At 36.7% G+C, this 10485-nt stretch overlaps 2 protein-coding genes and 1 long non-coding RNA gene across 3 annotated transcripts; 1 reads left to right on the forward strand and 2 right to left on the reverse strand.

The window, feature by feature from the left end:
* The first annotated feature begins 2285 nt into the window (after window positions 1-2285).
* LOC108846181 (fra a 1-associated protein) lies at window positions 2286-3170 on the forward strand. The gene is made up of 2 exons (XM_018619407.2): window positions 2286-2541; window positions 2768-3170. The coding sequence occupies exons 1-2, from the start codon at window positions 2333-2335 to the stop codon at window positions 3123-3125; spliced, it is 567 nt and encodes a 188-aa protein (XP_018474909.1). The 5' UTR covers window positions 2286-2332; the 3' UTR covers window positions 3126-3170.
* A 205-nt stretch (window positions 3171-3375) lies between these two features.
* LOC108845357 (F-box protein At2g14710-like) lies at window positions 3376-4748 on the reverse strand. Its single transcript, XM_018618578.2, has one exon. The coding sequence runs from the start codon at window positions 4684-4686 to the stop codon at window positions 3559-3561; it is 1128 nt and encodes a 375-aa protein (XP_018474080.1). The 5' UTR covers window positions 4687-4748; the 3' UTR covers window positions 3376-3558.
* Window positions 4749-8472: 3724 nt separating this feature from the next.
* LOC108845787 (uncharacterized) lies at window positions 8473-9923 on the reverse strand. The gene is made up of 2 exons (XR_001948544.2): window positions 9336-9923; window positions 8473-8994 (listed from the first exon to the last, which is right to left on the reverse strand). It is a non-coding gene; the product is annotated as an uncharacterized LOC108845787 (long non-coding RNA).
* Between the last annotated feature and the right edge of the window lie 562 nt (window positions 9924-10485).

Here is a 10485-nt window from a genome sequence, read left to right on the forward strand (position 1 = left end):
TGATGAATTATTATAATATCGATGGTTGTTCTTATTCAATTTTATATATGTCGTTGCTGGTGTGTAAGTTTGCAAATGCTTAACGTCAGATATTGGTACTACTGAAGTTGAGAGGATCGCAGTGATAATCTACGAAGAGAGTACGTGAGACACTCTGATTTACGGTCACGGCGGTTGTACTATTCTACCGTTTTGATCGCGAATCTTATCGAAATGAACTCCTGGAGCGAGAACTCATAATCTTGTTTGGGGCTGTGTAGATGAATGTTGGGTGAGATCAAATAATTATGTAGACGAAGAAGATGGAGAAAGAAATAGAAGAATTTATGAAATCTTGTTAGGAACTCATGATCTTCTCTAATTTTCTTTAGATTCAACGGAAAAAAAAACAGAAGATGAAGGTGGAGAAAACGACGATAATGGGTGGCGATAATCTTGTTAGGAACTCATGATCTTCTTAACTTGAAGTATGCATGCATGCCTTGTGTCAGATCTACTAATTAAACCCCTTATCTGCCAATTCTCCCATAGCCACCTTCACGTATCTTGGGGGGATAAATACTAAGTTAATTATTGTTAAGTCACCCTGTTAATATTATCTCTCTGAAACCCCATTTAACTTTTTAACCTAAGTGTAGACATAATCTAAAATGTTTCCTCGGAACTAAAAGGACTGTTTTGTCATTTCGTCATTCCTAGTTGATTTTTAAACCCCACACAATTTATACCTTGGGTATTTACTTAATTAACTACTTCTTTATAGATTTTGACCCAATTCACTCTAAAAAAAATGACGCATCTAGCCAGTCGATGGTATAAAATCGAGATGAATCATACCTGATAGAATACTAGTATGAACTATCGGGTTAATTTGTCTTGTTTCTGTGTTTAAAGCTCGTTGAATACGTCAAATGTTGAATAGAAAAAAAAACAACTCGTTACAATTGCGAAATTCGTCTAAGTGTCTTCGATAATACATGACAGTCTTTGAATGTATAGATAACATTTTGCACATTGATCAGAAAAAAGATAACGGATCTGACTGGTGACAATTCTGGAATCAAGAGAAAAAAATAGAAAAAAAAGAATTGTGTTCTATCTTAAGTTTAACAAGAAATAACTTTTTTCTTTATTTCTCTAAAGAAAAAGATAAAGAATAAGAAGGAAAAATTATTCCTTGTAAATGGTATTTTTTTTAAGAAATACATTATTTCTCGCCGTTCTTTGGTCACTAGTAAGACCTAACATTTTGCACCAAATCAAAATAATCGGTAACAAACACTTTGAAGTCCGACTGGTGACCAAAGAACGACGAAAAATAATGTATTCCCTAAAAAAATTACCATATACAAAAAATAATTTTTCCTTCTCATTCATTCTCATTTTTTTTGTTGAGAAATAAAGAAAAAATTATTCCTTGTTAAATTTAAAATGGAAAAGAATTCTTTTTTTCCTGCAATTTTGTTCTTCTATATTTTTTTTCCTATTTGTTTCTCTTGATTTCAGAATTGTCACCAGTCAGTCAAATCCGTTATCTTTTTTTCTGATCAATGTGCAAAATGTTATCTATACATTCAGAGACTGTCATGTATTATCGAAGACACTTGGACGAATTTCGCAATTGTAACGAGTTATTTTTGTTTCTATTCAACATTTGACGTATTCAACGAGCTTTAAACACAGAAACAAGACAAATTAACCTGATAGTTCCTGCAATTTTTATTCTTCTAAATTCTTTTCCTATTTATTCTTCTTGATTTCAGAATTGTCACCGGTCGGTCCCTAAATATTACAAGACCTTCATGCATTCTATTATTTTGATTTCATAATATATCGAATTGTTCCAGTTTTGGATTTTATAATTTATTGAATTACTCCACTTTTAATTTTCATAATCTATTGAATTGTTTCTACATATATTGGTATTTCTCAAAGTCCTTTGTATTTTTTTCTCAATTTATTATCTTATTATTTAATTGAAATATGTTAAAATTCAAACTATTTTTAATGTCAAAATTAACGTAATTTAAACTTGAAACAAATTTATTGATTTAGTATTATTTATTAATTTATTGAATATTCCATATATAAAGTTATTGCATGTTAGATGGTCGAAAAAAAGTTATTACATGTTAGAAAAAAAGTTATTACATGTTAGACAAATTAACGTAATTTAAACTTGAAACAAAGTTACTACACGTGTCTGGTCTAGTACTAGTCGGTTTCAAGCCAAAAAAAAATACGCGAGTATAAAAAACAAACAAACAAACCAAACAACCTTGAGAAAGAATCCAGAAACCAAAAGAGAAAAAAAAATCGTCAAGAATTAGGTATGGGTTGGGTCTGGAGAGACGACGATTCATCCGTTTCCGACGCCGGTAACGATTTCACCGATCAACCGCCACGAGATTCCCCCGCCGAGGGCAATTTCTCAACCACGACGGTGGTGAGATCGAAGTGCAAGACGGAGGAGGTGGAGCCTGGAAAGTTCTTCAGGAAGTGCGAAAAAACGGAGGAGATCCTCCGCCACTGTTTTGGCAAGTGAGTGGTTTTCTCATCTTTCAAACCCTAGCAGCAGCCTTACTTTAATCAAATCAAAAGGATAGCATTTAGATTTCTAGAACCAGTTAGAGATGAGTGAGTAAGCTTTGCTTCTTCAGGAGAGTGTGTGTGTTGGTTGCTTTTTCAAGACTTATTCACTTTTTATTTCTCCTTTCTGATCACTAAACTGATTAATTCTCCCTATGTTCTGTATATCTCGTTTAAGGCCCTCTGAAGTTGTTCAATCCACCACAGAGCACACGGAAGAGGATGTCACAGACCAGATGGTGCGTGGACCTTCTCTCCCAAATCAGTTTGAGGAAAACCCCCTGAACTTCCCGGGACTACGAAGCGACTTAGACGACATCGAACGCCATTTCTTTAGCGGAGTGAAGAGTTTCTTTGAAGCAGCAGAAGAGATGAAGAGCAGCTTGTTTGATATCATGGGAGATTATGACTCGACCGCCACCATGGAAAGGATACCCATTCAAGACCATCCCAAGATAGACGATGAAAAGGCCGCCACTAGACAGCCTTTCTCCTCTGGAGAAATTGATCTCTCGGGCTTGGCCAAGGACGTTTGAGTCATGGTCTTCTTCTTCTTCTTTTCTTTGATATATATCATTAATACTCTATTGCTCTATATTTGTCTATTTCTTTAATCACACCAACCTAGGATATGTTATCATGTAGTTATTAATTATATGAAAATATAGATTGAATTAATTTGGTTGTCAAGTGCGGCAATTTTATCAGAGGGGCCTAATTATCAAGTGAAGTATTATTAGTTTTGAAATATATGACTAGATCACAAAGTGAAAGCCAATACTTCCGAGTCGAAGTCAAACTACAAGGGTAAAACTGAGCCCCTTAAATTCTTAAACTAGCTTGCTCTAAAAAAACTAAAAAGGAGTAATTGTTTCTTCAAAATAAAATCAAACCAAGAGGAAACTGAGCAAAAACCCTAGTTGAAACATAGAAAAAACAAGAAAACACACGTAAAATTTTTAATTTTAATTATGTTTCATCTCCATGGCATTGAGGAACCGGGATCAAGCTGGGAAAATAAGTGCAATGCAAAGGCCAAGAATCAACCACAGAGCTTATTTGAACTTTGCTGATCAACTTGTTTTCTGCCATAACATAGATCCAAGCCTTCCCAGTTTCATCGCAAGAACACACTACAAGCCTTTTATTGTTGTCGATGAAGTAACTTGGCTGATAAATGTAAGCAGTCTGTGCTAAACAGGGAAAGTTAGGAATTGAAAAAGTCATTAAAATCATCCAAACCACACCAGCACCCTTCTCAACCTTGTTCTCAGTCACCCAAATCTCAATCTTTTTTGTTACACTGCATTGCTTTAACACCGAAAACCGATCTCCCTTAAAGACCCTAAGGACTAGAGCATCTTGAGGATTGCTCCTCACACATGGTAGATCACAAAATCTGTAGAATCTTTCCCTCGATAAATCGAAGGCATCTAGGTGATACAACGGAACCGTCTCGACAGAAAAAACAATCCAAAACAAAGTTCCATTCAACAAGACACCACTTGGAGAATGTAACGTTTTAAATTTTTGTTCTCCCTGGTTAGTATTACCCGACATTGACTCGATGTCTTTCCACGTACCTGAGGCAAGGTCATGGGTTTTCCACACGGTATTCTTACCCCAAATGGTCTTGTAAACACTTTCCTCACTTCTACCATTACTATCAAGATGACATATGCCATGGAAATGAAAGGTAGGTTCGCTAATCCATGTACTTTGTTTCAACCACGGGTTACAAACTGCTGCTCCGTTATCCATGCTACATATCATGAACTCGTCGCAACTAACCAACTTTTTAGGTTTTCGAGCTTCTAAACCGGGAATATCCAACGATAACTCACGCACCACTATCTTCGGATCTACGCTTACAGAATAAATCTTTGATTTCGTTGCTAGGATGAATCGAAACGTCTCCTTGTGGTTGTAGATGAAAGTCTTGTCGTCCAAGATAGCTTTCCATCGTTTGCAAACAACTCTGAAGCACACAAGAGATTTTGGAGAGACACAAAGGAGTATCTCTTCAATCAACTCCCATGGGAGCTTCTCCTCATGCGCAGCTATCTCTGACTTTTGCTTTTTTATGTTTGATTTCATTATCTTTTGTTTTACTAGTTAGGGTTTCAACAGAATGTTGGTAAATAACTAAATATACATGATTGTTGTTAGATCAGTTTCTTTCTATCTTACGCTTAAATATTTATATACATATAATTGATAAATACGACTTAGATATATATGCTTTGTATTTCACATTTTTTAGTTATCTATATAATTAAATTACAGAGTGCGTTTGTTAAAAAAAAAAAGAATTTAAACAAAATCTCTAAAGATAAAATTTTACGAGCTACTCTCTGATTCTGCTCTGTTTTAGGATGGTAATATTGTTACTTTGATCACAAACTTTTATATGTTAAATTTTATAAGGTGTTCTCATGTCATTGTCTTGGAAGTTTAAGCAACGGTAGCAGAAATATTCACTGAAGTCCTGGAGGATGAACTTGGTTTGTCACCTTAGACACAAGTGTTTAAAAGCGCAAAAGAGTTGATCAGAAAGATCCTTGAAAGAAACCCCAAACAAAGACTGACTGCTCAACATGTCTTGTGCTAGTCTCTTGAATCATGAAACTCCAAAACTAAAGCACATATGTAACTTAATTTTGTTTTTTCTCGAGGCCATCCATGGATGAGGGATGGAGGTAATGCACCAGATACACCGCTTGACTGTTGTAGACAGTGACAAGAGCGGGATAGTAACATATAACGAACTCTTAAGCGTTCTTGAAATATTCAATACAAATCTTGACAACTCTGACATCAATGGTCTCATGCAAACGCAACCAGACAACAATATCTAAGTCTGTAAATTTAGTGGTTAGAAAATATTCGCCTCATAGTTTTTCTTACAAATGGATGGTTCGTCATGTGATCATTTTTACATGGGATGTATGCTTGCAAGACACAGTAGTAGACTACTAGGAATTCATAGGCGTGACTGTAAAACTGAAACATTTTGGGTGATCACCACTTGTAGAATGTATTACACGTTGTTCTTCTCCCTGGTTACTATCACTGGATTCAAAGTCGATGTCTTTCCACATACCTGAGGCAAGGTCATGGATTTTCCACTCGCTATTTTTACCCCAAATGGTCTTGTAAACACGTTCCTCACTTCTACCATTACTATCAAGATGACCTATGCCATAGAAGTTAAAACTAGGTTCGCTAATCCATATACTTTGACCACGGGTTACAAACTGCACTCCTTTATCCATGCCACATGTCAAGAACTCGTCGCAATTAACCAAATTCTAAACCGGAAATATCCAATGTTAACTCACGGACAACTATCTGAGGATCCACTTAGAGAATAAATATTGGCTTGTGTTGTTAGGATGGATTGAAACGTCTCCTTGTGGTTGTAGATGAACGTCTTGTGTCCCAAATAACTTTCCATAGTTTGCAAAGCTCACAATAGATTTTGGAGAGACTTGAGAGAGTATCTCTTCAATCAACTCCAATGGAAGCTTCTTATGTGCGGCTATGTTCTTTAATTTTTAAGTTGAATCCATTATGTTTTCATCACTAGGTTTTCACATAATGTTTTTTTTTTGTTTTTGACATCGAATAAGAAACTTTAGAAACTAAATAGCAGCCTCTTGGCCAGCGTTAGGAGCTAGCCAGCTTGGTGCAAAGTAGTTGACGAAGGGTGAGCCAAAGACGCGTGATCTTCCTCCTTTAGCAAGGGAGTCGGCACGGACGTTTTGTGATCTTGGAACATAAGCTATAGAGAAGTCAATGAAATCTGCAGAGAGAGCTTTAATCTCATCCAATTCCGATGCCATTGCTGGCCATTCATCGTCCTCCATGATAAGTTTGATCAGTTGAGTAAAGTCTGACTCAAAGCGGACCTCTCTGTTTCCTAGCTTCAGAGTTTCCTGCATAGCCCACAGTAAGCCTTCAGCTTCGGCGTGTAGAGGCGATGCAGCTGAGCTTATTCCTCGTGCTCCGAATCCCATTCCCGCTCTATCTTCATTGTTTATCCAGGACGCATCGATCAGTCTTGCATATCCACCGAGCTGTACTTTGCGCTTGCGTTGAAGTGACCGAAGATCTTTGTTGCTCGTCCACGTTGGTCTCTGGTTCCACTGTAACGCGTTGTGCGAGGGCCCAGCTTTCTGCTTCTTTAACGGCAACCTGTAGTGAATCGATCCATCGGTGATGTGTCTCTATCTTTAAAGATCTTCTCGTTACGGGCTTTCCAGATGTACCAAGCTATCCATGGAAATGAAGCCAGCACTTCTGATTGCGCGAAATAACAAGAAGTCCATATTTGCGTATAGAGAATTACACGTGATTGATAGTTTCATCGTCTGCACCACATCGTACACACAGTAGTACTTTCTCTCGCACAATGTCGGTCTTTTAATTGCTTTGCCGTCGCTATGTATCCTGATGTTGCTTGCCATAGGAAGTGTTTGATTTTTCTGGGTGCTTTGAGCTTCCAAATTGCCTTCTTCAGTCCTGTCGTACTTGGTTCTGCTGCAGTGGATGGGGATATCGCAGACTGCAGATCATGAGCAACCTTGTAGCCTGACTTCACTGTGTATAATCCTGATTTAGTGAAATCCCAGCAATAGCTATCTTGACGGCCAGTCCTACTAATACGAAGTGAAGTGATTCTGGTTACATCTTCCGCAGCAACCATTGCATTAAGTAGTCCTAGGTTCCAGGTATGGTTCTCATCAATGAGATGATGCACCCGAAGGTCTTCATCCCTGGTATCCCCAGCTGTCCTCGGCGGTCTCGGTGGGTTCGTAGGAAGCCAGGACTCCTCCCAAACCTTTGTCTCGTGTCTGTTTCCTATCTTCTTCCTTAAGCCCTTACGGTTTTCACATAATGTTATATATATATTTAATATTGAGATTTTACAAAACAATCAATTGTTATTGAATAAATGAGGAAGATTTAGAAATATATTACTCTTTCCATTTCTTAATAGATAACTTTCTTTTGTTTCATATTTACATAAGTCATGTACTTTTATCTGATGCTGTTATTGGTGGTTGCGTCCAGAAATTACAACTATTTTCATGGCAAATTCACGGCTGACAAGAAAAGAACTGCTTCATTTTTTAGTCGCTACGGCCAACAAAATCAGATAAATCTGACTATGGGAATAGCATCATCAGTGGTTTCTGCATTTTGTGTCTTCGGAATTTGTTGGCGACTATTTTTTTTTTCAAAACATGTTTAATTTGCCTCCGTTGAAGTGTATTTGTTTTGATGCAATCACCGATCACAATGTTAGATAAAAGAAAGAGATATAATGTTTTCAAATTTTAATGGAAAATTTATTGATTTTTATGCTATATATAACTTTTATATTTTACAGATTGTTCTTTCTATTGGTTGGATTATTTTTAGATAATTATGTTTGTTTTAAAATGTATATAAAATTAAATTAGAAAATCTGTGTATACAGTTCCAAATTTTACGGCATCAAAATCTTCGAAGATGGGTCCCACAAGATCGACGATGGAAATCACAGCTCACTACCTACGTGGAACAGTCTTTTTGGTAAACAAGAACTCTTCGAGACAGCTCAGGCAGAGCTGGATGGGACCCGATAGCGAAAACCAATCATGTGAAACGCTATTGACATGTCAGCAATAACGGACAGAAGAGTGGGGTCCGCGCGCGACAGGTATGTTTTGGGGGTTACTTGTTTTGTAAGAGCACCATTAACCCAAAGATCCAATTAGGGGTTCTTATTTTTTTTTTAGTACTTTTTTTGTGGAAAAAGTGAATTAGGAGACAGCAGTTAAAGACCCTAATATATTTGTGCTCTAATGGGAGTCTTCTATTTAGGAGTTCTTAAAATAAAAAAAATTATTAAACTTAAAATTAACAATTAACATTTTAAACATAGATTTAAACCAAAAATACAGATGTGAGCACCGAAGGCACAGAATTATCTTTACATTGAATGTCTCTTGTGTGATAGATGTGATCACTACACCGAGACGCTGGCCTTCTTTCAAGCCTCAAGGTCTACAGTTGTTGGAAGCTCTACAAGGCCTGATTTGGTGGAGGTTCCAAAAAGAAGAAAGAACAACCAATAGAGGGGCTGATCTCATTGCTACAAGTGTGACCAAAGGATTGAGAACTCGATCTTATGTGGCAACTGGAAGTCCGAAATGGCTTATGCACATCTTCGACAGTGAGATAACCTCTCCCTCTACACGGTTGTTGTAACTTTTGTTCCTTCTTTACGAACATGGTTGTTTGTATTTGCTCTGTTTCTGCAAGTGGCTTAAGCTCTCTAGCCTTCTCCCTTTCTCGTCTTCTTATTGGCTTGGGAGAATGTTGTATTTTCTGAATCTTTAGTTTAATATTGATAATCTACAGATGACAAAAAAAACCAAAAAATACAGAGACAAAATCATCAGTTATCAGTAATGATCGATCTTTTAATCACCAGACCTAACAAACACAACAAATATTTTTCAACACAACAAACAAATCAAGAGACAAAATCAAAAATAATCAGTACTCATCGATCTTTTAAGAAGCATTCATCACACAACAGAAGAAATATTTATCAACAGACAAATTCAACAAACAGAGAGATATATGTCAATTCGTTCCAGACCACAAACGAGTTCTACCTATTCATCATGTGTTCCAATTCGTTCCAGACCAAACCCTTAAAGAATCTAACGGAACCAAGATATATGTCAAACCTGTATTGGAATCGTCGTCTTCTTTGAACAACCTTCCTGCCTTTTGGATCCGTCCATTTGAAAAGGAAACGCAAGAGACAAAATCAAATACAGAGACATAAACGAACACAAAGACACGCATGCAACACAACAACAAATCAAAATAACAAAGAAGGATTCAAACATAAAAGGACAAATACATAGCTTTCCTTTTGATTTGATAGAGAGATAGCGAGAGAGACGAGGAGACCGAGAGAGAAGCAGAGTCGTCGAGGAGACCGATAGAGACGACGATTCCACCGAGAGAGACGCCGGGTGATTCTGTTGTCGAGAGATTCCGTCGAGGAGAGATCACCAGAGAGAATCGATCAGTGTCCTCGAGGAGTCACGAGAGAGGAGAGAAGATCGACCGTCGAGAGAGAGAAAGAAAGGGTGAATGTGTGACGCGTGTCGCTGGAACCCGTTTCTTCTGCCTCCTAATTAAGCGACGTATATAGTGTATTTACACAATTTTTATTTATTTTTAAACCTAAATACATTAAAGACGCGGTGTAGAGACCGCGTTAAAGGTGCTCTAATGGTTCTCGCTGTAACGGAGACCACACTCCCTTTCCCTCTCTCCCGCACGTTCCTCAACAGTGTGCTTTGTATAATCTCAATCATTTGCTATTTTTTTGTCTATTCACCATTCTACCCTTTCCACACCAGTTGACCATTTGTTGATTGCAACATATGGTTAAGGCACCCAATTTTTTTTTGTTTGTAAAGCTGATTTATTGTTTTTAAAATAAATTATAAAAAATACTATTTCAACAATTTTAGAATATAACATAATATATATATATATATATCATATTAAACCATTTTATAAAACGTCATGCATAAAATAATTATTTACAGAAAAGCTATTGTAACTTAATTTTCTGAATCTTCTATAACTGATGAATTATTATTTTGGAGGATTTTAATTCCAAATCTCCTGCTACCTTTAAATCAAATCATTGACCATAGAAGCTTCCACCAACCATTATGAAATATATCTTATCATATTAACAGTACCGGTCTAACATTTTACACTGCCCTAATCCAACTTTTAAATTATGCCCTTCAATGTTTTATCCAAAATTACAAACATTAATATAAAAATAACTAAGCTTTCATAAAACAATCA

The sequence above is a fragment of the Raphanus sativus genome, chromosome 3 (assembly GCF_000801105.2).
Source record: "Raphanus sativus cultivar WK10039 chromosome 3, ASM80110v3, whole genome shotgun sequence".
NCBI lineage: Eukaryota > Viridiplantae > Streptophyta > Magnoliopsida > Brassicales > Brassicaceae > Raphanus > Raphanus sativus.